Genomic DNA, 26,425 nt, shown 5'->3' with positions numbered 1-26,425 from the left:
AAGTGTTTTGAAGGACCAGGGCAGCCACGTGATGTGGCAGCAGCAGGTTAAGGCCTTTATTTGGGTTTTTTTTTGCTTAGAATGAAGCTAATTGCAAGGATTAGTGCCATGCTTCCTTTATGAACATCAGGTTAAGAGTGCTGGCGTCAACCTGGAGCTGGCGTCAACCTGGAGCTGGCGTCAACCTGGAGCTGGCGTCAACCTGGAGCTGGCGTCAACCTGGAGCTGGCGTCAACCTGGAGCTGGCGTCAACCTGGAGCTGGCGTCAACCTGGAGCTGGCGTCAACCTGGAGCTGGCGTCAACCTGGAGCTGGCTTCCATGCCCCAGGGAATGCATCCGAAATGGAGAGAAGGTGAAATGTGGCCACAGAGCCCAACATGAAAATAGAAAGGACAAAGTGCATCTGTCACAGCTGTCCCACCAGACGTGGGGTGCAGACACACTGGTCCTTCCTCTGGTAGGATCTTGTTTTCTGTGCTCAAGTCTTGGTCTCTAGTGCCACGGAGGAGCAGGGTGGCTACCAAAGAAGGCACAGGGCTGGCAGGGCCACCGAGGCAGGCAGCACTGCCATGACAGAAGGCACAGGGGTGGCAGGACCTCCGAGGAAGGCAGGGAAGGGCCGATGCTGCCTGAGAACACAAAGGCAGCTGCCTCCCAGCTCCACCTGCCCTTTCCCTCTGTGCCCAGTTTTGCTACTGGGACTCCAGGGAGCACCTCCAGTTCCTGCAGGGTCCTTGGCTCGGCACCACACAGCAGCATTAGAACCATTCCCAATTAGTCACCTGGTCTTCAAAAGAGCATGGAGGAGCACGGCGGGGGGCTGAGGGGGGCTCCCCTCACTGGCTGGCCTGCCTCAGCTCGGTGAGGAGGTGGTGCAGCCTCTCCGTCACAGCCACCTGGCACGGGGGCAAGAGGGGACAGTGAACGTGTGGTCCCTGCCAGACACCCGTGGCAGCTCTGTGGTGGAGCTACACTGGCTTTACTCAGCCCCCGGGGGTGTACTGATGGGGTCGGGCAAGCGGCGGACGTACCGGGTAGGGCTGTGGCTCGTGGAGCTGGCGGTGAGCGGGGTTGAGGGAGCTGAGGGACGTCTGTGCGTGGGTCCTCACCTCGGGGAGGCTGGGCAGTGGCTCACACACCTGCAGGGATGGAGCACAGGTCTGCTGGGGAGCGGCTGGGGGCACTGGGGGGGTTCAGTCTGGAGCAGAGGAGGCTGAGGGGAGACCTCCTGGCCCTCTGCAACTCCCTGCCAGGAGGGGGCAGAGAGGGGGGATGAGTTCTGGAGCCAAGGCCCCAGCGCCAGGCCCCGAGGGAATGGCCTCAAGCTGCCCAGGGCAGGGTCAGGCTGGCTCTGAGGAAGGATTTCTGTGCAGAAGGGGCTGTTGGGCGTTGGAATGGGCTGCCCAGGGCAGGGGGGAGTCCCCGGGATCCCTGGAGGGGTTGAAGAGTCGGGCTGAGCCAGCGCTGAGGGATCTGGGGGAGTTGGGAACGGTCAGGGGGAGGGTCATGGTTGGGCTGGAGGAGCTTCAGGGGCTTTTCCAACCCAGATAATTCTATGAGCGTGACCATGGTGGGGAGCGAGCCAGCCCCAGGATGGACACCAACACCACAGCACCCAAGTTGGTCCCTGCCCCATCATCCCAGCCACAAGGGTCTAACCCTTGAGCCTGACTTTACTACCAAGACACAACCACCCTGGCTTGGTCCTTCACCCAGCTTTGAGGGAGGACACCCCAGAAGGCCGCCCCTGACCTGGCCGTCTCTGAAGTACGTGCGGTGGAGGGGCTCCACGGTGGTAGGCACGACCTTGCTGATCTCAGCGAGCTGCCCCAGGATGCGAATCGCCAGCTCCTGCCCCGCTCGGGGCGAGGGCTCTTCCTCCAGGGCCATGAGGTCCATGAAGGGGTGACCTGCACGGGGTGCCAAGTTAGGAGCCAGTGGAGACACAGGACATCAGGGACAGGGTGACAGAGTCAGGGCTGCAGGTCAACTCCAACTCACCAGCAGCATCATAGAGCCGATAGATCGTTTTGGGCCCTGGGATGGTCATCTTCTCCTCGTCTTCTGTGAGCTTCAGGCACGGGGAGCCATTGACCTCCACCAGCTGGAGGAGAAGGAGGTTAAGGGGGTGGGCAACTTATTTTTGGCACTTGTGCCAGGAGCTCTGTGTCCTCTGTGTGTGTGGGGAGGCCACTGATGCAAACCAGCTGATTAAATCATAAAATACCTCTCAAACCACCCCAAAGTTGGGCAGCCTGCCCGCAAGCTGCTTCTTACAAATGTCTCGTGAACATTATTTCCAAGGAGGACAGAGATCGTGGGATTGAGCTCAACACTGGCAAGTTTGCAGATGACACGAGCTGAGTGGCACAGCTGAGTCCCCTGAGGGATGGGATGTGATCCAGAGGGTCCCTGGCAGGACTTGGCCCATGTGAACCTCATGGAGCTCAACAAGGCCAAGGGCAAGGTCCTGCCCAGGGGTCGGGGCAATCCCCGGTATCAACACAGGCTGGGGGAGGAGTGGATGGAGAGCAGCCCCGAGGAGAAGGACTTGGGGGTGCTGGTGGGTAAAACATGGGACATGACCCAGCAATGTGCCCTCGCAGCCCAGAGAGCCAACTGTAAGCTGGGCCGTGTCCCAAGCAGCGTGGCCAGCAGGTCGAGGGAGGGGATTGTCCCCCTCTGCTCCCCTCTGGTGAGACCCCCCGGAGCCCCGCGTCCAGCTCTGGGGTCCCCAGCACAGGACAGACATGGAGCTGCTGGAGCAGGGCCGGAGGAGGGACACGGGAATGGTCCGAGGGCTGGAGCAGCTCTGCTGGGGGGAAAGGCTGGGAGAGTTGGGGGGTTCAGCTGGGGAGAGAAGGCTCCGGGGAGACCTTAGAGCCGCCTTTCAATATTATTAAGGGACTGTTAGAAAGATGGGGACAACATTTTTAGTAAGGCCTGTAGTGACAGGACAAGGGGTAATGGTTTTAAACTGGCAGAGCGAAGCTTTAGATTAGATCTAAGGAAGAATTTTTTTTTTTTCCTGTGAGGGGGGGTGAGGCCCTGGCACAGGCTGCCCAGAGAAGCTGTGGCTGCCCCCTCCCTGGAAGGGTTCAAGGCCAGGTTGGACGGGGCTTTGGGCAACCTGGGCTGGGGGAAGGTGGCCCTGCCCGGGGCAGGGGGGTGGGACTCGATGATCTTTAAGGTCCCTCCCACCCCAAACCATTCAATGATTTGAGAGTGGCCTCACAGCATTGTCCCTTCAGCCAGTGCCCCCCGTCCCCCAGCCCCCGCCGGGCAGAGCCGCTCTCACCTTGTACACGCAGCCCAGCGACGGCTGCAGGGGACACGTCACCAGGTTCGTCCCGACGCCGATCATGTTGATCTCGCTCCCCTGGGGCGGCAGAGAAGACAGCGGCCATCAACAGCCCAGCCCTGCCACTGGTTTTTACATCCACGCCAAAACTGAGGCAGGTCAAAGGATGCTCTGCCTGAAGGGGCCCAGTGTCTCTCTGTCCATCCATCCCACCCAAAAAGCATTTTTTTTTTCTGCCCACTCTTCTCTTTTTTCACCCAGGGAGAAAGTCCCAAGTGACTCTGGTGTCCACCTCACACATCCCAAACAGAAATCCAGAACATCTGGGTTGGAAAAGCCCTTGCAGCTCCTCCAGCCCCACCATGACCCTCCCCCTGACCGTTCCCAACTCCCCCAGATCCCTCAGCGCTGGCTCAGCCCGACTCTTCAACCCCTCCAGGGATCCCGGGGACTCCCCCCTGCCCTGGGCAGCCCATTCCAACGCCCAACAGCCCCTTCTGCACAGAAATCCTTCCTCAGAGCCAGCCTGACCCTGCCCTGGGCAGCTTGAGGCCATTCCCTCGGGGCCTGGCGCTGGGGCCTTGGCTCCAGAGACTCATCCCCCCTCTCTGCCCCCTCCTGGCAGGGAGTTGCAGAGGGCCAGGAGGTCTCCCCTCAGCCTCCTCTTCTCCAGACTGAACCCCCCCAGTTCCCCCAGCCGCTCCCCAGCAGACCTGTGCTCCAGACCCTGCCCCAGCTCCGTTGCCCTTCTCTGGCCACGCTCGAGTCATTCAATGGCCTTTTTGGGGTGAGGGGCCCAGAACTGAACCCCCTCAGCGAGGGGCGGCCTCCCCAGTGCCGAGCCCAGGGCTCAGATCCCTTCCCTGTCCCTGCTGGCCACGCCAGTGCTGACACAAGCCAGGATGCCGTTGCCCTCCTTGGCCCCCTGGGCACACTCTGGCTCATTCTCAGCCCCCCCAGCCCCTCTCTGACCGGCAGCTCTCCAGCCACTCCTCCCCAGGCCTGTAGCCCTGCTGGGGGTTGTTGTGGCCCAAGGGCAGAGAAAACGTGACTTCTCTGCCCCGGCAGCAGCTCCCTCACCTCCCTCCTGAACTCCTCCAGGCTCTGCTCGCTGATGTCGTTGCTGACAGCGATGGGGATGGTCCCAAACCAGGGCACCTGGAAGCTGCCAAGGAGTAAGTGAGGGGGTGCAGGGTTTGGGGGGGGGACCCCTGACTCTGCTCGCTGCACCCTTTCGAGCCACAAGGGCTCCTGCCACGACAGGACGAGGTGCTGGGTGCCAGCAACCGGTGCCAGCCACCCCAAACTCTGCAAGGTGGGGGGACTCACTGAGCGCCGCAGGCTCGGAGCACTCGGCGGGTCTCCTTGGACTGCCAGGCCAGGTCCCCGCTGTCCAGGCGCACCCCAATAGCCCTGTACCCCAACTGGTGCAGGGCCAGGGCAACGGCACAGAAGTTCGGCAAGCCGCTCCTGGTACGGGCAAGGAGAGGGTTAGTAGCCCTTGACCAGCAGGACAGGGACCCAGCTGCAGGTCCATGCCCTCCGTCAGACAACAAGGAGAACGCTGCCAGGTGGAGCCGTCCCTGCTCTGCAGCCACCAAGCAAGGAGGGACACATCAGTCCCCGCAAAGCCACCCCGGGGGCAAGGTTTTGGGGAGGAACGTGGTGTCCTCACCTCCTGACGCAGTACGTGTCCAGCAGCCCCTGGAAATCACACGGGAAGGCAACGGCATAAGCCACGAAGGCAGCCAGCTCGCCCCGATTTGCCTTCTCGGGGGGGGTCTGCAGGAGCTCACACACCCGCCGCAGCCACGACTCGGCCACCGACGGCAGATCCACCGGTTCTCCTCCCGCCCGCGGCTGCAGCTCCTGCACGGGGGGTTTGAGGGGGACACACACACGACACAGGTTTAGCACCCGCCCTCCCCGTGGTGGCATCCAGAGCATCCCAGCCCCTGCCCTCAGCGACGCTCACCCGGGGCTGCACCTCCTCCAGCGAGGTGAAGGACATGATGAAGGAGTGGGCGACGGTGCCACGCACCGGGATGCCGTAGAGTTTCCCCGCCAGGACGTTGCTGGTGCAGTCGAAGCCTGCGAAGGGGGCGCGTGGGTGATGGCTCAGCCGTGGGGGCTGCAGGGCACCGCTGGGCAACACTCACCCCCGATGTAGGAGTATTTGGAGGCTGAAAGGGCCCCATCTGGCCCCTGAGCACGACGGAGCCCGATTTCCATCAGCTTCATGTCTGGGCCAGCGAGGAGGCGGAAGCGGGCGGCGTTTGTGGCCACCAGGCTGGGGAGAAAAAGAAAAAAATTAAAAAAAAAAAAAAAGGGACATCAGTGACGCCGAGCCAGGCCTCTGTGCTGCTGTGTGGGGACATGACGGGGAGCGCCATGGGACTCGGTGGGGTTTGGAGGTTTCTCCTGGTGAAACCAGCTGCTCGTGGCTTGGATGGGCACACGCTTCACTGGGTCAAAAACTGGCTGATGGCCGGGCCCAGAGAGCTGTGGTGAAGGGAGTTAAATCCAGTTGGCGGCCGGTCACCAGTGGTGTCCCCCAGGGCTGGGTGTTGGGGCCACTCCTGTTTAACATCTTTATTGATGATGTACACGAGGGGATCGAGGGCACCCTCAGTCAGTTTGCAGATGACACCCAGCTGGGTGGGAGTGTGGGTCTGCTCGAGGGCAGGGAGGCTGCAGAGAGACCTGGGCAGGCTGGAGCCATGGGCTGAGCCCAGCTGGGGGAGTTTCACTGAGGGCAAATGCCGGGGGCTGCCCTTGGGCCACAACAACCCCCAGCAGGGCTACAGGCCTGGGGAGGAGTGGCTGGAGAGCTGCCGGTCAGAGAGGGGCTGGGGGGGTGAGAATGAGCCAGAGTGTGCCCAGGGGGCCAAGGAGGGCAACGGCATCCTGGCTTGTGTCAGCACTGGCGTGGCCAGCAGGGACAGGGAAGGGATCTGAGCCCTGGGCTGGGCACTGGGGAGGCCGCCCCTCGCTGAGGGGGTTCAGTTCTGGGCCCCTCACCCCAAAAAGGCCATTGAATGACTCGAGCGTGGCCAGAGAAGGGCAACGGAGCTGGGGCAGGGTCTGGAGCACAGGTCTGCTGGGGAGCGGCTGGGGGCACTGGGGGGGTTCAGTCTGGAGCAGAGGAGGCTGAGGGGAGACCTCCTGGCCCTCTGCAACTCCCTGCCAGGAGGGGGCAGAGAGGGGGGATGAGTCTCTGGAGCCAAGGCCCCAGCGCCAGGCCCCGAGGGAATGGCCTCAAGCTGCCCAGGGCAGGGTCAGGCTGGCTCTGAGGAAGGATTTCTGTGCAGAAGGGGCTGTTGGGCGTTGGAATGGGCTGCCCAGGGCAGGGGGGAGTCCCCGGGATCCCTGGAGGGGTTGAAGAGTCGGGCTGAGCCAGCGCTGAGGGATCTGGGGGAGTTGGGAACGGTCAGGGGGAGGGTCACGGTTGGGCTGGAGGAGCTGCAAGGGCTTTTCCAGCCCAGATGATTCTGGGATTCTGTGGGATGGGTGCGGTCCCAGGGGCCCACAGCAGGACGTGTCCCTACCTGGCGTAGTTGACCAGACACAGCAACGAGGTTTCCAGCAGCTGCACCACCAGCAACGGCCCCTTCACCTGCAAGAACGGGACCTGTGGGGACAAGCGAGCGGTGACATCCCCGTGTCCTTCCCCACAGGGATGTGGGAGCCAGCAGCTCCACCCCCCCAATGCAGGGGAGGGTCCGGAGAAGTGTGTCCCACCCTGGCGAAGACGACGGAGCCCTCCGGCACAGCGGACACCGTGACTTCCGAGGCGTCCAGGGTGGCCAAATAATCAAAGAAAGCGTCCTCCGTGGTGCTGGGCAGGACAGAGCGCAGGTAGGCGATGTCTGCAGGGGCAGAGCTGGGTGGGCACTGGGGGTGCGTGGGCCCCCCCCTGCACCCCCAGGTCACAGCTCAAGGCCGGACGGACCCTATTTCCCACACCAGGGACGGGTGACAGTTTGTGGGCAGCTGAGGGGGCATCTCACCGCAACGCCCCCCCCGCGCAGCTGCAGAGAGAGATGTGGGGTGAGGCTGGGGGTACACCCAGCCCTGGGGGGGGTGTCAGGGCCCCCCCAAGTCCCCAGAGGGAGCACTGTTCTCCTGGAGGGCATCCCCATTTCCCCCCTGTCCCCTCTGAGGGCTGTCTCTGTCCCCCTCCAGTCCCACTGGGGGGTACCTCCTGTCCCCCAGGTTCCCATGAGAGGTCCCTGTCCCCCTTAAGGCCCCCTGAGCAGGTCCCCTGTGTCCCCCCCCGCCTTCCCCCAGCTCCCACTGGGGGTACCCCTGTCACCCTTAAGTCCCTCTGAGGTGTCACCCTGACAGCTGTCTGTCCCCCCCCGGTCCCACTGGGGGTACCCCTGTCCCCCAGCTCCCTCTGTGATGTCCCTGTCCCCCTTAAGTCCCTCGGAGGGGTCCCCCTGACAGCTGTGTCCGTTCCCCTCCATCTCCCACGGGGGGGGGGGGGGGGGGGGGGGGGGGGTACCCCTGTCCCCCAGGTCTGATGTGTCCCTGTCTCCCTTTAAATCCTCCCGTCCCCCCCCCAACTCCCACTGGGGGGCACCCCCATCCCCCAGGCCCCTCTGAGAAGTCCCCCATCCCCCTTAAGTCCTTCTGAGATGTCCCTGTCCCCCCCCAGGGTCCCCCCCGGGTCCCCCCCCGCCCCGTACCGGCGGCGGAGAAGCGGAAGGCGCGGAGGCAGCGCAGCGCCTCGGCCAGGCCCGCGCCCAGCGCGAAGGTTCCGCGGAAGGGGCCGCAGCGGAAAAAGAGCTCGGCGGCGGCGGGGAGGCGGTGGCGGCCGCCCCGCCAGTGCCCGTAGGCCATGGTGAGCTGGTAGAGATCGGTCAGCAGCGCCATGGCCCCGCGCGGGGCAGCCTGGGAGCGGGACACGCCATGGGGGGGACGGGGACACCGCGGGGAGGGGCTGGGAACCGGGAGGGGGGACAGCGGGCAGCGGGGTGGGGACAGGGGACACAGGGGTGGTGGCACACAGGGGACACGAGGATGGCGGCAGGCTGGGGACAGGGCACATGGGACACAGGGATGGCAGCACACAGGGGACACACTGGGCACTAGAGGAACAGGGGACACAGGGGTGACAGCAGGCTGGGGACAGGGGACACAGAGGACACACAGGGATGAAGGTACACAGAGTACACGCTGGGGACAGGGGACACAGGGATGGTGGCACACAGGGGACACGAGGATGGCGGCAGGCTGGGGACAGGGCACATGGGACACACTGGGCACTAGAGGAACAGGGGACACAGGGGTGACAGCAGGCTGGGGACAGGGGACACTGGGATAGTGGCACACAGGGGACATGGGACACTGGGCACCAGGATGGCGGCAGGATTAGGGACAGGGGACACAGGGATTGAAGTACACAGGGGACACACTGGCACCAGGAATTGTGTCAGGCTGGGGACAGGGGACACAAAGATGGTGGCACACAGGGGACACACTGGGGACAGGCGACACGAGGATGGTGGCAGGCTGGGGACAGGGGACATGGGACACAGGGATGGCAGCACACAGGGGACACACTGGGGACACACTTGGCACTAGAGGAACAGGGGACACAGGGGTGACAGCAGGCTGGGGACAGGGGACACAGAGGACACACAGGGATGAAGGTACACAGAGTACACGCTGGGGACAGGGGACACAGGGATGGAAGTACACAGGGGACACACTGGGGACACTGGGCACCAGAAATTGTGTCAGGCTGGGGGCAGGGGACATGGGACACAGGGATGGCAGCACACAGGGGACACACTGGGCACTAGAGAAACAGGGGACACGGGTGACAGCAGGCTGGGGACAGGGGACACAGGGATGGAAGTACACAGAGTACATGCTGGGGACAGGGGACACAGGGATGGTGGCACACTGGGGACACTGGGCACCAAGGATGGCATTGGGCTGGGGACAGGGGACACAAGGATGGCAGCACACGGGGGACATGGGACAATGGGCACCAGGATGGCAGCAGGGTTGGGGACAGGGGACACACAAGGATGGAAGTACACCGAGTACACACTGGGGACACTGGGCACAGGGGACACAGGGATGGCAGCACACAGGGGACATGGGACACTGGGCACCAGGATGGCGGCAGGCTGGGGAGAGGGGACACACTGGGGATAGGGGACACACGGCACCAGGGCTGGCAGCACATGGGACACTCCATGGCCCCAGTGGGGACAGCAGCACATGGGAAACACTGGGGACACACTGGTGGCTTAGGGGACACAGGGCACAGGGGGGAGGGCACAGGAGCCCCAGGAGAGGGGTGCAGAGGACACCAGGCGTGTCCCCAGGACAGTGTGTGCCAGGCAAGGGCGGTACAAGGGACATGGGGCACTGGGTGTGGTAGCACAGGGGACATGGGACACATGTGGCACATGGGACATATGCCACACAGGACACTGGGGGTGGCAGCACAGGGGACACACAGGGCCCTGGGGGTAACTGCACAGGGGACACATGGGGCCCTGGGGGTGACAGTGCAGGGGACACATGGGACAGCAGCACATAGGACACAGGGTCCGGGGGTGGCAGCACAAGGGGCAGAGAGGACACGTGGGGCCCAGGGCGTGACAGCACAGCAGACATGGGGGACACACAGGGCCCTGGGGGTGACAGCACAGGGGACACAAGGGCTCTGGGGACACCACACCCAGCACAACACACCCAGAGTCCCCAGGCGCAGGGGACAGGTGCCACACACCAGGTATAACGCCAGCCACACTAACACAGGGACAAGGGACAACACGCACAGGGGTGTCCCTGAGCCCAGGGGACAGCCCAGGCACAGGGCAGCTCCCCAGGGACACGTGTGTCACACGCAGGACACCGGAGTCACCATCCCTCAGCACAACCCCACAGCCCCCCCCACATCACTGTGTGACCTTGGACTGTGACACGGTGCCAGAGCACGTGTGTCACCGTGTGTCCCCACAGTCTGAAGTGTCACCTGCACTCCCCACCGGGCTGCCAGGGAACCAAACGGGCAGCAACAAGAGCAACGAGGGGAAAACAGGAGGAAATTGAGCCCTAAAGCAGCAATTCCCAGATGGCTCCTCAGGCTCCATCCTGATTTTAGGGTTTTTTTGAGATCAAGTGGGGTCTCCAGTGGGGGAAAGGGGAGCGTGAACCCCCTCAGCGGAGGCTCCAGGGACAGGACGTCACTCACAGGCGTTCTGACCCCAAAATGTTGGTCACCTCTGCTGAGGAGCCGAGGTTTGGACAACAGGCCCCAGCCAGAGGTGACCTGCCATCCCCTGTGTTTTATAACCGATGACCCCCGTGCCAGGGGGTGTTTGAGCTGTGTGACAACAAACCACCTGGTCTGGTAGAAAAAGTGCTCAAGTGTTGGGGCCTGTTCAGGCCCCGAGGTGAGGCTGCGTAGTCATTAACGAAATGTGTGTGCTCATTAATGAAAGATACGGCTTAGAATGTAATCGGTGGTGAGGATGAAACAACAAGAATGAATCGGAACCATCTGGGTTGGAAAAGCCCTTGCAGCTCCTCCGGCCCAACCCTGACCCTCCCCCTGACCGTTCCCAACTCCCCCAGATCCCTCAGCGCTGGCTCAGCCCGACTCTTCAACCCCTCCAGGGATCCCGGGGACTCCCCCCTGCCCTGGGCAGCCCATTCCAACGCCCAACAGCCCCTTCTGCACAGAAATCCTTCCTCAGAGCCAGCCTGACCCTGCCCTGGGCAGCTTGAGGCCATTCCCTCGGGGCCTGGCGCTGGTTACTAGCCGGGGCTCCCCAGCACCTGCAGGTCTGGATGATGGTAATGGGTGCAAGTGGTGATTTTTAATTCTCCCTCTCATATAGTAATGATTTCATGCATTACCCTGTATTTTCCTATTTAAGTGCATTATTCTGCCTTTTCTTACTGCATGTTTTCTGTATTACTGTTACAAATCACTGAATCCTTCAGGTTGGAAAAGCCCCTCGGGATCATCGAGTCCAACCCTCAGCCCGACTCTACAAAGCTCTCCCCTACCCCACATCCCCCACAGCTCATCCCAACGGCCCTGAAACCCCCCCAGGGATGGGGACTCCCCCCTCCCTGGGCAGCCTCTTCCACTCTCGGACCACTCTTGCTGGGAAACATTTTCTCCTCCTGCCCAGCCTGAGCCTCCCCTGGGGCAGTTTCCAGCCGTTCCCTCTTGTCCTGTCCCTGATCCCCTGGGAGCAGAGCCCAGCCCCAGCCTCTCTGCAATGTCCTGGCAGGAGCTGCAGAGAGGGATGAGGGCTCCCCTCAGCCTCCTCCTCCTCACACTCAACACTCCCAGCTCCTGCCCTGCCTCCTCACAGGATTGATTCTCCAGCCCTTCCCCAGCCTCATTGCCCTCCTCTGCCCTCGCTCCAGCCCCTCCAGATCTCTCTGGGATTGAGGTGCCCAAACCTGGACACAACCTCCAGGTGTGGCCTCCCCAGTGCAGAGCACAGGGGGACTGTCACCTCCCTGCTCCTGCTGGTCACACTAGTGCTGACCCAAGCCAGGAGGCCGTTGGCTTTCTTGGCCACCCGGGCACACTGCTGGCTCCTGCTCAGCTGCTTGTCACTGAGAACCCCATTTATTATCACTAGAAAAATACACCTACTCTTTCCACTCCCGTGTCCGAGTTTATCTGGTATCCTCATCAGCAAAACACCCACCTCAAGGCCTTTCCTCTTCTGAAGGGAAGAAGGAAGGGAAATACCCCAAAGTCGCACAGCAATTTGCTTCGGAGAAGTTGCACTGGGCAGAAAAAAAAAAGAAAAAAAAAAGCCTCCCATCTGCACTCCCAATCTTGATCTTTATTAGTTACAGTTTCAGCGGGGATACAATTTTGCTTCTAGATCTTGTTGAACGCAGCGATGTCGACGCTCTGCACCTGAAACAGAACAAAAGCAGCAACCAGAGGTCACCGAGGGGTTTGCAGATGGTTAAAGCCACGCTCGCGTCGGGGATTTTTTCCCAGCACGCACTAGCGGTGCTCAGACAGACCAAACGTGGCCCAGGTCTCTCCAACCAGCTCCCCAGCTGTGCCAGGAGAACCTGAAGGATGGTTATTTAATATTTTTTTTGCAACATCAAGTCACAACAGGACATTCCATCGTGCTAGTTCCCGCACAAACCTTTAGTCCAGACTACAAAATGTATTAAGACTTTCTAGCAATGTTAAGATTCAAGTTCCTGATGCTCCTGTTGCCGTTTCTACAGGAGGGAGGATGGGGATGGAGATATCCCAGTCGCTGAGGTTAAATATTTGTGCGTCCACCCTGTAAAAGTGCATAAAAGTGGGGGTTCCTCAAAATAGCAGTTGGCGGGGGCTGGAGGAGCAGCAAGAGCCTGCAGAATGGCTCCACAAAATACCTGTGAGACAGCCGCATCAGCCAGCATTAAAAAATATATATTTAAATATACAAGTGTCTCAGCAGGAAGACACTGTCAATTCCAATAAGTCCGTCTTTTTTAAAAAAATATATCTAAATTTGCTAAAATTTGTGGAAGAACCTCAGTTAAAACCAACCCTGTGGGTCAGGGATCACGCAGCGTTACCCGTCTCGCGGACAGACTTACGTAGTCTTCAAACTTGGTGATCTCCTCCTCCAGGATGTCTGTTCCCACTTTCTCATCCTCCACCACGCACTGGATTTGGAGTTTTTTAATGCCGTAACCTACTGGGACCAGTTTGGAGGCTCCCCACACCAACCCGTCCATGTGGATGGACCGGACACACTCCTCCATCTTCGCCATGTCAGTCTCGTCGTCCCACTGCAAAGGTGAGAAGAGGGAACGTCAGTGTTTAACTGGAGATCAGTGTTAGCCCGGGGGGGCAGAGACTTTCAGTAGGAGTTTCACTGAGGGCAAATGCCGGGGGCTGCCCTTGGGCCACAACAACCCCCAGCAGGGCTACAGGCCTGGGGAGGAGTGGCTGGAGAGCTGCCGGTCAGAGAGGGGCTGGGGGGGTGAGAATGAGCCAGAGTGTGCCCAGGGGGCCAAGGAGGGCAACGGCATCCTGGCTTGTGTCAGCACTGGCGTGGCCAGCAGGGACAGGGAAGGGGTCTGAGCCCTGGGCTCGGCACTGGGGAGGCCGCCCCTCGCTGAGGGGGTTCAGTTCTGGGCCCCTCACCCCAAAAAGGCCATTGAATGACTCGAGCGTGGCCAGAGAAGGGCAACGGAGCTGGGGCAGGGTCTGGAGCACAGGTCTGCTGGGGAGCGGCTGGGGGAACTGGGGGGGTTCAGTCTGGAGCAGAGGAGGCTGAGGGGAGACCTCCTGGCCCTCTGCAACTCCCTGCCAGGAGGGGGCAGAGAGGGGGGATGAGTCTCTGGAGCCAAGGCCCCAGCGCCAGGCCCCGAGGGAATGGCCTCAAGCTGCCCAGGGCAGGGTCAGGCTGGCTCTGAGGAAGGATTTCTGTGCAGAAGGGGCTGTTGGGCGTTGGAATGGGCTGCCCAGGGCAGGGGGGAGTCCCCGGGATCCCTGGGGGGGTTGAAGAGTCGGGCTGAGCCAGCGCTGAGGGATCTGGGGGAGTTGGGAACGGTCAGGGGGAGGGTCATGGTTGGGCTGGAGGAGCTGCAAGGGCTTTTCCAGCCCAGATGATTCTGTAACTTAAAATTCAACTCTTCTCCTCTCTCCAGACATTTCAGCTGATCCAAGCTGCCCTTTCTTGGCTGTTTTCACCAGAATTAGCTGACAGGGTAGCCGAGCTCAATCTGACTTTGCAGCAGCTCTGCAGAGCACATCGTTGTGTTCCTCCCTACAGGCACTGCAGGTGCGAGGGGGATTCCTCCTGCAGCAACACAACCACTTCAAAGCGCTCACTTTTAAGTGGCTTTTAACGAAGGGCATCTCTCAGAGCACTAGCTCACCCAGAGCTTTTGTTCTACCATGTCAAGTGGACAAAAGAAAGGCTCATTCCCATCTTTATGGCATTCAGTATCTGTTTTTTCTTCAAAGAAAAGGGTTAGTTTGGGTCAGGGAAGCCTCAGGTAACAGCCTGCGCTTGCCACGGAGCAAGGTGGCAGATCCCAGCGGCAATATCCCACCTCGCTCTGCCCCTCAGTTTGGAAGTCTGCAGGTCGCACATTCACCAGTGCCCCCCCTAAAAGTGCAAAACTATTTACAGCCTCACCCAGGAGCCCCGCCGCTTCAGCTACTCACTGGCTTCACATCCAGAAGGATAGAAGACTTGGCAATAAGACCCGGTTTCTTGGCTTTTTTCTCCGCGTACTGACGCAGTCTCTCCTCCCGGACTTTAGCAGCCTCTTGGTCTTCCTCTTCATCATCACTACCAAAAAGGTCAATGTCATCATCATCGTCTTCCTCTGCAGCAGCTGGCTCCACTTTCTTTGCTGGTGAAGCAGATGGGAGCTCCACTTTTTTGGAGGGAACACTGAACGGTTCCACTTTCTTCATCGGGGTGAGGCACGTTCCAAGTTGGCATCAAGGAAAAAGGGGAGAAGATTAACCCAAAGTTGAATCGGAGCGGCACAGGCTCAGGCACAGAAGTCTACATCGCTCAAACCAGCCAACGTGGCCCACACCGTGTGATTTGTGTGAAGAATAAGCCATGAAAATAGGACATTTGACAAGAAGGACCTTTGAAACGGCCCGGCACAGCCATAAATCTATTCGTAGAGCGAAAACCACCACGTAGCCAAGAGCTGATCCCTCTGCTAAGGGCTCAGGATATCTAGATCACAAAAGTCTGAGTGGGACAGCAGTTGGGAACGCAACCAAGTGTCTTCCCCTCACGTGAGGAGGGGTCTACACCTTCTGGAGGCTTTACTGCAGAGACCCCCAGCACCACTGGCAGCACATCTTCCAACCTACAAGAATTGATCAAACCGGTGCCACGCATTCAGCTCCCACAGAGCTTTGCCTTAAATCCAATTAAACATATTCTTATGGAGGACATTTGTTAAAAAAGCATCTCCGATTCTGTTTATTGTAATAAAGGGATATTTTACCTGGTGCCTGCTAAGAAAATCACAGTGCCACGGGCTAAATGCTAATCAAGTATGTATTAATTCCAAGCTTCACAGATTTGCATCAGCTCTCCCTGGCTGAAATCTCTAACGTAGCTTCTTTGCTGGTCCGAGGGCAGACTACTCCTCTCTACAACATTTGGGCAAGGTATCTCTACAATATTTCGGCAAGATATTTTTGGCAAGGCAGCTACCAAAACCGCTGGAAAATCTGCACCAAACTCATCCTAACTATGAGCATCTCGCCATCTTCAAACGAGACCCTGGGAGTGACGTTATGAGCGTGAAGCAGGTAAGAACAACACTCTGCCAATGCTCACCTGGGTTGGAGGAACCGGTGAGGGCTGGTGGGAGGTAGATGATTTTTCCAGAGCGTTCAGACGGCTTTCCAACTTGAAGATGGCCATCTGAAGGTCTGCAACAACTGTGAGAAGAGAGAAGGGGAATAAAACTGTATCTTGCAGGTTCTACATCAGTTTGTAAGTCAGGATAAATTTGTTTCTGCTCAAAGTGGGCTTGAAAACCCACCAGTTGCCCCAGACAGAGGGAAGCCTGCAAAGCTCTGCTCAAGACACTGGCATGTGCTCACCTGACCACAACCTCAGTAAGGGGGTACAGCCCGCAGGAGCAGGACCCCATCACCCAGTTTTGCTTTCATGCCAGAAGATTTTCCTACTTACCACTGCGAAGGTTTTGATTTTCTACCTCCAGGTGAGAAATTCTGGAAAGGAGTTCATTCTGGTCACCAGCAGGCCCAGGAGCGGTTGTGCTTGAGCTCTGCAACAAGGAAAACCAAGATGAAACAAATCTGTTTGCTTACTCCCAAGGCCAATGGTTCAGTGAAACAAAGCAGAGTCATGCCTTCAGGGAAGAAGAAAATATAAGAACTAATCTAAGAAAAAAAGGCATTTTCTTAAAGGCTTTCTAAAAACAATACACTAGCTCTACAGAGTGAAGCAGGAAACCTATTTCAAGAAATTTCAGCTGGCACTGAGGAGCAAAGGATTAAGTCATCCTTTAGTTTTGAATCACAGACTGTCACTAAACACACAGAGAATTTAGAAAGTTTCACACCGAGTCCCTGAAATGGGGCAGCTGGTCTCATCTTACAGAATGTGAGCGCAAAAGTGACCTGCCTAACGTCACCCAGTGAGTCACTGTGGAAGCTGGGAAGAGATCCCAGTGTTTCTGTACTCCTGCCTTCCCAGTCCAGCCTTTAATTCCTCTCAAAACAACTTAAATCTACTTTAACACATCCTGAGGGAGCAATTATACCGATGCAGCTTCAAAAGTCTTTAACAACAAAAAGGAGCTTTTTTTTTTTTAAGGAGGCCCTTATCTATGAATTCAAATCAAAAAGAAAGAAAATAACAGGCCTTCACGCTTTGTCATTTATAACTGAATACAACAATAGAGGAAATAATTTATACTCTTTCAAGGGCACCCTGCATATAATTATAAGGTGGTTCTCGATTGCAGTTGACATGCTTCTGACATCTCAGCAGTCACTGAAGATGAAGAGGGGGGAACACAGGGATTAAGATGAAGAGAGAGGAACATGGGGCACACAGAAAGCAGGTCTCAGGGAGACACATGGAAGCACGAGCTGCTCTGAGCAGGAAGGTTAGAGACCCATCTCCACCCACCCAAAAAGGGGCAGGGGCCGGAGGTCAAAAGTATCAAGAACTCAATCTCTGGCACAGCCTCTGAGGTAGATGCAGGCCCAGGAACATGAGAGCAGATCAAGTGGGGAAGACTAAATGCCCTGCTAGAAGCTCCTATTATATAAGGTGAGATGTAAGGACCACAGGACCAACACTTCTCCTCGTAAGGAAGGAGAACTTGGCCCATCTCCCCGAGGCAGGGCTGTCCTGGCCCTACAACGTCCTCTCAGATCACACATCCAGCTCCATCCGTGCGCAGGTGACTTACAGTTGAGCGGCCCGACTGCCTCTTGTGACGGGCAGGAGGAGCTTCTTTACTACGAGGAACTGTCTTCTGCTGCAAAGGGCAAAAGGTTTGGGGGATGTTTGGTTCAACACGGAAGATAGAAGAAGGTTTCACTCATGCTGGAAGAGGCAGTTCAAGTGCAAGAAGCAGATCCACATGCAAGATAAATCATCAAGCAACAAGATACAGCCTCACACCAACTACACACAGAACAAAGCCTGCACAGAAACATTTATCCGTGAACTCTGCAAACTTCTTGTTAAACATCTCAGTGCCTGCAGAAAGGTTACAGCAGAATTAGACAGAGATGTCTAGAGCACAGTCTGCCCATCTGTAAAACCAGAGGTGCAACAGATGCACAATGACGGTGGCACACACCACAGTCTCCACTAAGCTTTGCTGTCACTAGATAAAAAAAAATCTAACACCTGACAGATGCAGAAGCACAGGGAAGGTTACCAAAACTCTTAATAAGTCCACAACTACCACTGAGAGCAGAGGCTGGTAGCCACAGGGGGCTCCCCACAGCAGGCCAGCCCTTAGCCTTACGCACCAAGGATAAAAATTAAAGCTCAGATGAACTCGTTGCCTGATCTCTTCCTATTCTGGTTACACCATCTGGGCCACGGTTTAAGTTAATTCAGTGCAAAGTGTAAGAGTTTCATTAAGGGCAAATACCCGGTTCTGCCCTCGGGCCACAACAACCCCCAGCAGGGCTACAGGCCTGGGGAGGAGTGGCTGGAGAGCTGCCGGTCAGAGAGGGACTGGGGGGGTGAGAATGAGCCAGAGTGTGCCCAGGGGGCCAAGGAGGGCAACGGCATCCTGGCTTGTGTCAGCCCTGGCGTGGCCAGCAGGGACAGGGAAGGGATCTGAGCCCTGGGCTCGGCACTGGGGAGGCCGCCCCTCGCTGAGGGGGTTCAGTTCTGGGCCCCTCACCCCAAAAAGGCCATTGAATGACTCGAGCGTGGCCAGAGAAGGGCAACGGAGCTGGGGCAGGGTCTGGAGCACAGGTCTGCTGGGGAGCGGCTGGGGGCACTGGGGGGGTTCAGTCTGGAGCAGAGGAGGCTGAGGGGAGACCTCCTGGCCCTCTGCAACTCCCTGCCAGGAGGGGGCAGAGAGGGGGGATGAGTCTCTGGAGCCAAGGCCCCAGCGCCAGGCCCCGAGGGAATGGCCTCAAGCTGCCCAGGGCAGGGTCAGGCTGGCTCTGAGGAAGGATTTCTGTGCAGAAGGGGCTGTTGGGCGTTGGAATGGGCTGCCCAGGGCAGGGGGGAGTCCCCGGGATCCCTGGAGGGGTTGAAGAGTCGGGCTGAGCCAGCGCTGAGGGATCTGGGGCAGTTGGGAACGGTCAGGGGGAGGGTCATGGTGGGGCTGGAGGAGCTGCAAGGGCTTTTCCAGCCCAGATGATTCTATGAAAGTGAATTCTGGCAACAGTCACATCCATCCCCACCGTGTGGAAACCCACATCTTGTTTTGACTAATGATCAAACACAGGAGCTGTGTCACCTGCAAAAAGATACACAGCCAGGTTTGGGTTTTTTTTTTTTTTTTCCCCCAAAAGCAGCCTGCTGATTCAACTAAGCAGCAAACACTGCAGCTATTTGGCAGTTTCAAGCCCTAGTCACGTTTTCAAGCTGAATACTGAAACATTTCAGCAGACTCCACGTGTGCCGTGGCAACTGGCTAACCTGCACACAGCCGTGGATATTCGAGGCGCTGTGACATGGCTATGCCTGTTTTAAGTCGAATCCTGGCTTTCAGCTTTAGTGGAAACATGTCACAGAACCCAGCTGTGCCTCCACATTTCTCTTCCCTGTTAATGATAACCCCTGCAAAAATATGAAAAATCTCACCTGAGGCAGCACCATCTACCTTTACACTTGTCAGCTGCCATTGTGGAGTCTCACACAGAACAGCTCAGTACCGCTCTTCTCGCAGGAAAAACACCTACAGCTTGGCAGGAGGCCTCCAGCTCAAGACAAACCTGCCCACCTTGAGTGGTTGTGTCAATTTAGGGGAAGAGTTTGAGAATATCACTGTCATTTTCCCCAAAAAGGCTGTAGCTATGCCTTGCAAGAGCAAGGTGAAAGCACTTTGGAACACTCTGCTCTGCCTGAAGCTGTTCTCAGTGAGGAAGAGTATGGAAAAATGGCATTTTGTTATTTCAACAGACAAGCCTGCAGCCTTGAGTGGTTGTGTCAGTGTAGGGGAAAGAGTTTGAGAAAAATCACAGCCATTTTCCCCAGAAAGGCCATAGCGATGGCTTGCAAGAGTGAGGTTGAAAGCGCTTTGAAACACTTTGCTGTTCTCAGCAAGGAACAGCACAGAAAGATGGCATTTTGTTATTTCAACAGAAAAACCTGCCAGCCTTGAGTGGTTGTGTCAATTTAGAGAACAGAGTTTGAGGAAATCGTGGCCATTCTCCCCAAAAAGGCCATAGCTGTGGCTTGCAAGAGCAAGGTGAGAGCACTTTGAAACACTCCGCTCTGCCTGAAGCTGTTCTCAGTGAGGAAGAGCATGGAAACATGACATTTTGTTATTTCAGCAGACCTTTTGAGAAGTGTAAAATATAGTGGCGGTGTTTCTAAAGCTTCACGTAGCGACCAGGGAATCGCGCAGAGCGAGGCAGAGCTCTGCAATGCACAAACTCCTTCCCTTTTGACACCTCCTTTGCCAGTTCACATCAATCCTGCACGTGAGACGACATTAAGGTTGTAAATAGAGATAATGAAGCCCAGAGAGGCGCTTGCCCATCGGTGTGCAGCAACACAGGTAGCACAGGAGCTGCAGCACAAATATCTGGGTGGCTCCGTGGGGAGTCGTCTCACCCCCAGGATTTCTCAGCTACAAGCTGGTAATGAGGTCTCTGAAGAAATGGCAAGATTAATTACCAACCTGGATGCACCTACAGGTTAAAAAAGCCCACAAAACTCATGTGAATAGTTCAATGGATGAACAGATTCAGCAAATTACAGAGGCTAAGCTAATCATAAACCTGGAGTCACTCATTCCTCTGTGCTGTATTTTTCGTGCCTGTTTGAAAGGGAGATTTACAGCATGGTGGGGGGCTCTCAGTGCTCCCAGACATGGCACAGCACAGGGCCACAAAGATAACCGGGGGGGCTGAAGCACCTCCCCTGTGAGGACAGAGAGTTGGGGGGGTTCAGCTGGAGAAGAGAAGGCTCCGGGGAGACCTTAGAGCAGCATTTCAACAGTTGTATAAGAAAGAGAGACACTTTTTAGCAGGGCCTGTAGTGACAGCACAAGGGGTAACAGTTTTAAACTAAACAGGGAAGATTTAGATCAGATCCAAGGCAGAAATTCTCCCCTGTGAGGGGGGTGAGGCCCTGGCACAGGCTGCCCAGAGAAGCTGTGGCTGCCCCCTCCCTGGAAGGGTTCAAGGCCAGGTTGGACGGGGCTTTGGGCAACCTGGGCTAGTGGAAGGTGGCCCTGCCCGGGGCAGGGGGGTTGGACTAAATGATATTTAAGGTCCCTTGAACCCAGTCTGTGATTTAAATCAACACCCTGTGGAATTCAGCCATTACTTGTTCATCCTGGGCAACCCCAGGGCAGGGTGAGCCTGAGCTGGCAATAAGAAAGGGCTGCCTGCCCCAAGCTCAAGCAAACAAGATATTAAGTCTTCACAAACCAGGGCAGCCATCCTTTGGGAACGTGGAACCTGTGTAAAACACAGTGCGAGAGGCACAATGCTGAATAAAGTGCCCAATTCTGGGAGGTGGTCAAGTCACACTTTCAGAAATGGTGGCAAAGTTGCCTTTCTGAGACTGTGGGCTTTCCCCTGAGGTGAGGATTTTTGAAGCTTTTGAAGATGTGGTCGCCAACCTAAGCTACACACTACCTACACCGTGTTTTTTCCTCTGCACAACCAAACACTATTTCCTCTTCTGACTCAACTACGCCAAGAGGAAGCTCAACACAAGCGTTTGTGAATTTTATCAAGGAAAATAATTCAAAGTCTCAAAGGTGGGGAGTTCCAGAGCATCACTGCAGTCACTTCCTGTGCATTGTGTCATGGATGGAGCTCTTAAAAACGTTGTTTTTTTCAAAGTTTAACCCACAGTCATTGTGTTGAATCCACATTAGATACACTAACCAGCACTGCAATGAATTCCAAATATTTTGCGTAAAAGTGCTCAGCAAGCCTGGAACCACACCAAGGACTGCATATAAATTTAATCATCCAAGCAAATTAAAACCCTGGGAATTCTTGCTTACGAAGGGTAGAAAACAGAATCTAGCCTCAGCCTCAAAGGGCTACTATCAACATCTGGCCCTCTCTGAAGATTAGCTCTAAAACATACTTTAAATATCAGAGACAAGAACGCTGACTAACGAAGAAAAAGTTGGCAAAGGTTACATTTCTACATATCAGCAGAAAGAAATCTGGATCACTACAGCTAAAAGTTCTTCCCTTGGTATGTCAGGTCTAGCTAATGCCTGCAGCTGGAAAGCTGGCACTTCCCTCACTACAAGTATTATTTGGAGGTATTTTTTTTCCTCTTGAGTTAACCAGTTACAAAGAACAGAATGCAGATTTGACAAGCTCTGTTATAGATGTGATGTGTAGGTTTTTCCAGTCCAGAGCTCAAAGCACTCAACAGCTTCATCCAAAAAAATAAACCTATTTTGTGCACGCAGGGATACAACACCCTTCCCCTCAGGTTGGTCTCTGGAAACAGGGAAAGTTTAGTCACAGTTAGATACACAAAATTGAACAGTGGGGAAATGATGTTGAAGAACTAAAAGATTTTTTTTCCCCCCCACCTAAGACCAAGCAGGATGGGTCCTGGCTGGTTTCCTGCAGAAGGTGTGACACAGATGTGTTTCTGACCGTGGTCTCCAAACACTTTAACAGGATCAGAGGTTTTCTGGGAGCTTTTCTCATTTGAAACCCACAAATGCTTTGCAAGAGGGAGCTCGGGCAGAGAAGGGAATAACAGAGCTTTCAACTCCCACACCAGCCACCTACCCAGTGACATCCTTTTTGTTACAGCCCCCAGGGAGGGTGTAGGAAGGGAGAGTTCAGTCACCCGCTCTGTTGGACTTGCTTATGATCTCAGGCAAGTCGAGCCTCCCCGTGCCTCGGGTCCCCAGCTGTAAAATCCCCACGTGCAGTCTCACTGCCTCCAGCTGCAGTACTGCACATGTTAACAACTTGATATCTAGAAAAGCACGAGGGATCGAGCAGATGTCAACTGGAGAGGTTGTTTAAAGCAGAGATGACCATGCATAGCGGGATGAAAGGTATGTGCAAACAAATGTTTCCAGCATCGGAGCTTTGTACCCTCCTTTAGGAGGTACAAACCTTTGCCTCAGCCCTTCTGATGCTCATTCACACATTTCAGAACACCACTAGCCAGCTGAAGCAGATCTGAAACCAGCCTTGGCTGAATTTCACAGCAAAAGGTACTAAGCTTTCATCTTCCCATTTTATAAGAGCCAACTCCTCACTTGCTACACCTTTACACTCCTGACAATAACTCTGCATGTTCAGGTTGAAGAAAAGACTAAAATCCTGACTATAAAAACATGCTTCACTCTTGCTCTGTAGATCAGACAGTATAGATTTGGCTGAAACACAAAAACAAAGTTTAAGCATGTTCTCAAGTCTGCTTTAGGCCACAGCTGTCCAAGATTAATGATGATCCTTCAGAAACAGAAGCTACAAAAGCTGATATTTCAGACCTGTTTCTCAACAGCTCAGTCTTCCCAACTCGCACATTAACAGAGAAGATCCAACCATGGTTTACGGGTTCCAGGGCAGAGATGGGGCAATATGTGGGGAAAAAAGGAAAAGGTGAACTCTGCAGCGTATCGTATAAGTCGGGCTAAGGTAAGATCAGTTAAACAGGATTACAAAACAGAAAGGAGGAGGAGGTCACTGTTTTCATGTGCTCTGCTCATCCAAGCAACTGTGTATTTTGGGAGCAGAACGGCAACTACAGGTTAGATAAATTACAGAGTGTCCATGACAACGATGCAGATCAGGGGGCACAATGCTTCCCCTAATACAGTCGTGCAGTAACACAATGCTTTTCCTTAAAACCTCACTGAAGAGTTTCAAGTCCACTTTTTGCAACACTCCAGACTCCAGTTTTAAGGCCCAATGGCTCAGTCCTAACCTTAAGCCCACCAAGCTTTCTTCACAGGAAGAAAAAAAAACCCCAGCAGATTAATATTTTATGTTCAGCACTGACCCCAACAAGTGCCACAGGGGTGTATAGGTCTTTATATTCTCAAATTTCTGTTCTGGCTTTGGTCTGGTGCTTTTCCAGTTCTCCCAGTCTTCCCCATGACAGGAGCTGGACAAACCAATTTACAGGCTTCTCACATGAAGCAGCTCTAACAGGAGTCACAGGCCAGGGCAAGAAACTCCTCATCTTTGACAAACCACAGACCACTCTGCAAAATGAGAATGTGCCTTGAGGGCAGAGCAGCAGCACTGCCAGGTGATTTGTATGTGGGTTTCCTGCCCCAGCCTCTGCTCCTGGAGGAGGCAGGTCTTGGGAGGAAGCAGCAACCTTGTTCAGCTTGAAAAGATCTTTCCAAACGTATTTAACACTGTGCAAAAAGTTCCCCAGCCCTGTCTGGGATGGGGGCTCCCTTCTCCACATATTTTCTTTACTGAAGTTCAAACCAAACAGCTTTGACTGGGGCTGATAGTCTCTACTGAAAGCTCAAACATGTTATTTCAGATCTGAACTGAAATGAGCCAGTTCTGGAAAATCCTTCCTAAACTGTTGGCTGAAATAAGAAACTAGAAAACTCCCAATATTTTCCTCCTCAACCTGCTTTGGTTTGTTTTTAATATTACTAAGCTGTCCCAACTCTCCATTGATTCCCATGCTGTGTTCAGGGCCATTGAATCTAACAAAATTTAATCCTTTCACCAAATTTTCCCTGCTCTTCCTGCATCCACCTCCAAGTTTCCAGTGCAGTACTGAGGGTCTTGGATCACTCACATGAGCGGTTGCAGAAGTTGCTTTTATAGTGTTGAGTTCAACAGGCACAGTGAGACCACCACGGGGGAAAGCAATTAGCCTGACTCTTTCGCATTCACCCCAAGTATACGGCTCCTTTCTGCTTGTGGTAAGGAGGAATATGAAATATTCCCCTTGAGAAAGGCTCAATTCTGTTACTGTGCTGATCTAGATAGAAACTGAGGATGTTAAATACCCCAAAGAGGTTGTTATGAGGCCAAATCAATATAGCAGAAGGATGGATACCCTCAGGTGGAAGATATGTGCAGGTATGTAGTAGTCCCACTGCAGAAGAAATGAAGACAAATGGACTGTATTTATAAATTTTCTTCACTCGTGAAACCAGTCCACTTAGTAGTTTAAGATCTCATCTTCCTAATGAAAAATTAAAAGAGTTTTAACAGTGCTGTCTGCATGTATCAGCACAAAAACACCTCCAGAAAGGATGTGGTTGGACTTCTACAGGATGGTCCAGACTGAGAGCTAGGAGCCAAGCTGAATTCCCTAGATGCAAGCAGATGGAAGATACCATTTTTTTGCACATACCCTAACTGAAAACAAAACAGGAAAGAGAAGGTGGCAGCTCAGTGTACCCCAAGAGAGCCATACATACTCCTGCTGGCAGCTCAGTGCTTTGCTACCCAGCAAGGTTTATTTTAACAGTAACTTGCTTAGATAAGACTTGTGCGATAGATAAAAGACTCGTGCGAACAAACTCTAGCATTCCACCAGGAGAAAAAGTAAAGAAATGCGCCAAGTTGGAGACTTTTAACCCGAATCCAGTTAGTTTTAAAAAAGCACTGCAGGCTAGCAAGCAGGTAAGCAGCATGCACTCTAGTAGTAACGGTGCTCTACAGTGGATGGAGCTACGCTGGTGGTACACAGCGCTGCACGCCTTAGTCTTCTCCTCTAACTTCAAAATTAAGAAGCCACACAATCTATGAAGTGGTCACAGCGGAGTTCTGTGAGATGCATCACAGCTAAAAATGGTTGCGGGTAGCCAGCTGGTGAGAGAGCTTGGGTACTCACTCCGGCCAGCGATTTCTGGATATTCTCCCTGGCTCTGGCAATGTCGCGTAGGATCGTGCTGGCTCCGTTCTCCTGCAAACAGTGCAGAAAGAACCAAGATTTTTTTTAAAAAAAAATGTAACATCGGAAACTGGTCAGGGAAGTCAAAAAATAAAACCACAACAAAAAGGGGTTAAGAGTGGGGGAAGGTTCCTTCCAATGATTCAGCAAGTATTGCAAATTTAGCTGCAAGAAGGATTGGTTCTAAATCAAGCAGCACTGACTGCAGTCCCTAGTCACATCAGGCCACATGTCCAGAAGATCATCCAGTCAAGAGCTTTTAAAATTCTCTATTATCACCTGAATGGTTTGGCCAGCTGCCAGCCCGGCAGAGGGTTGGAGTCACTTCAGTACTCCTCAGAAATCTATCGTTAGGCAGCCTTTTTTTCATAGCACTACCTGTCACTGTATTCAGAGGCAAGAAGTGACAGCCCGAACTGAAGTCTCCTATCCAGAGGATGGCAGCACAAGGGCATTTTCCCCACCCCGTCCATGCTCCTGCTGCCATGCCTTAGCCTGGATTTGAAGATCCCCTCCCTAGGGCACGAATTTAGTTTCCTCGATCCATTTTCCCCTTGCCTCTCCCAGACTGCAACCCCAGAAGCAAAATCTGAGACATGAAACTGCCCACAAGCCCAAAACCTCATGTCAAACAGACCACAGAAGAGCCACAGCCTGGACACTTTCAGGTGGATACTACTTCCAGGTTGCAGGAAGGATTTAAGGAGCATGGATCTTCTTTAGCAGAGAAGTAGCTGATAAACTGCTGCAGAATCTCCCCCAGAGCCTTCACACCACCTCTCAAAGGCCGAGCTTCTTCACTGGAAGCTCCTTAGGTGGCATGAAATAGTCTAAGAGTTCTAAGAGCACTGCCAAAGTTTGCACTTTAACATCTACTTCAAATGCTTACCTACAGCTTCTAATTCTTACACATGTCCTAGGTGCTGTGCCACCACTCTACCAGCACGGGCAGCAGGAACAGACAGAGCGTGTGCCTAGAAGCTATTACTTAAGCAAAAAGCTTCCCCTTACACACTTGCAAGACAGCCATTTAAAACTAAGCAGCTTTCTACAGAACCAAACACATAAGCA

General features: G+C 55.0%; 2 protein-coding genes across 10 annotated transcripts in view; both read right to left on the bottom strand.

Annotated features, from left to right (window-relative positions):
* Positions 1 to 5: 5 nt before the first annotated feature.
* On the bottom strand, positions 6 to 8,189 carry NAPRT (nicotinate phosphoribosyltransferase). Of its 2 annotated transcripts, XR_012633086.1 has the most exons (14): positions 7,994 to 8,189; positions 7,044 to 7,171; positions 6,851 to 6,933; positions 5,462 to 5,592; positions 5,278 to 5,393; positions 4,978 to 5,171; positions 4,632 to 4,772; positions 4,383 to 4,467; positions 3,300 to 3,380; positions 2,003 to 2,105; positions 1,754 to 1,911; positions 1,033 to 1,140; positions 305 to 897; positions 6 to 219 (listed from the first exon to the last, which is right to left on the bottom strand). XR_012633086.1 is itself a non-coding variant. In XM_074898326.1 (13 exons), the coding sequence occupies exons 1-13, from the start codon at positions 8,178 to 8,180 to the stop codon at positions 838 to 840; spliced, it is 1,575 nt and encodes a 524-aa protein (XP_074754427.1). In that variant the 5' UTR covers positions 8,181 to 8,189; the 3' UTR covers positions 6 to 837. The 2 variants fall into 2 exon arrangements, 1 of the variants encoding a protein (XP_074754427.1); XM_074898326.1 differs by having other exon boundaries at positions 6 to 897.
* A 3,933-nt stretch (positions 8,190 to 12,122) lies between these two features.
* Positions 12,123 to 26,425, bottom strand: part of EEF1D (eukaryotic translation elongation factor 1 delta) — a 28,262-nt gene continuing 13,959 nt past the window's right edge. For 3 of the 8 annotated variants that reach the window (XM_074898320.1, XM_074898321.1, XM_074898315.1), the window contains 7 exons: positions 25,295 to 25,366; positions 17,250 to 17,318; positions 15,998 to 16,094; positions 15,638 to 15,741; positions 14,491 to 14,739; positions 12,909 to 13,103; positions 12,123 to 12,219 (listed from right to left, as the gene is read on the bottom strand). In XM_074898320.1, coding sequence (XP_074754421.1) covers positions 12,181 to 12,219; positions 12,909 to 13,103; positions 14,491 to 14,739; positions 15,638 to 15,741; positions 15,998 to 16,094; positions 17,250 to 17,318; positions 25,295 to 25,366 — 825 coding nt within the window. In that variant the 3' untranslated portion in view covers positions 12,123 to 12,180. The remainder of the gene's footprint in view (positions 12,220 to 12,908; positions 13,104 to 14,490; positions 14,740 to 15,637; positions 15,742 to 15,997; positions 16,095 to 17,249; positions 17,319 to 25,294; positions 25,367 to 26,425) is intronic. The other 5 variants (XM_074898317.1, XM_074898319.1, XM_074898322.1 and 2 more) reach the window with 3 other exon arrangements.

This window comes from Athene noctua, chromosome 2, assembly GCF_965140245.1.
Source record: "Athene noctua chromosome 2, bAthNoc1.hap1.1, whole genome shotgun sequence".
NCBI lineage: Eukaryota > Metazoa > Chordata > Aves > Strigiformes > Strigidae > Athene > Athene noctua.
This window is presented reverse-complemented; position numbering and strand designations above follow the sequence as displayed.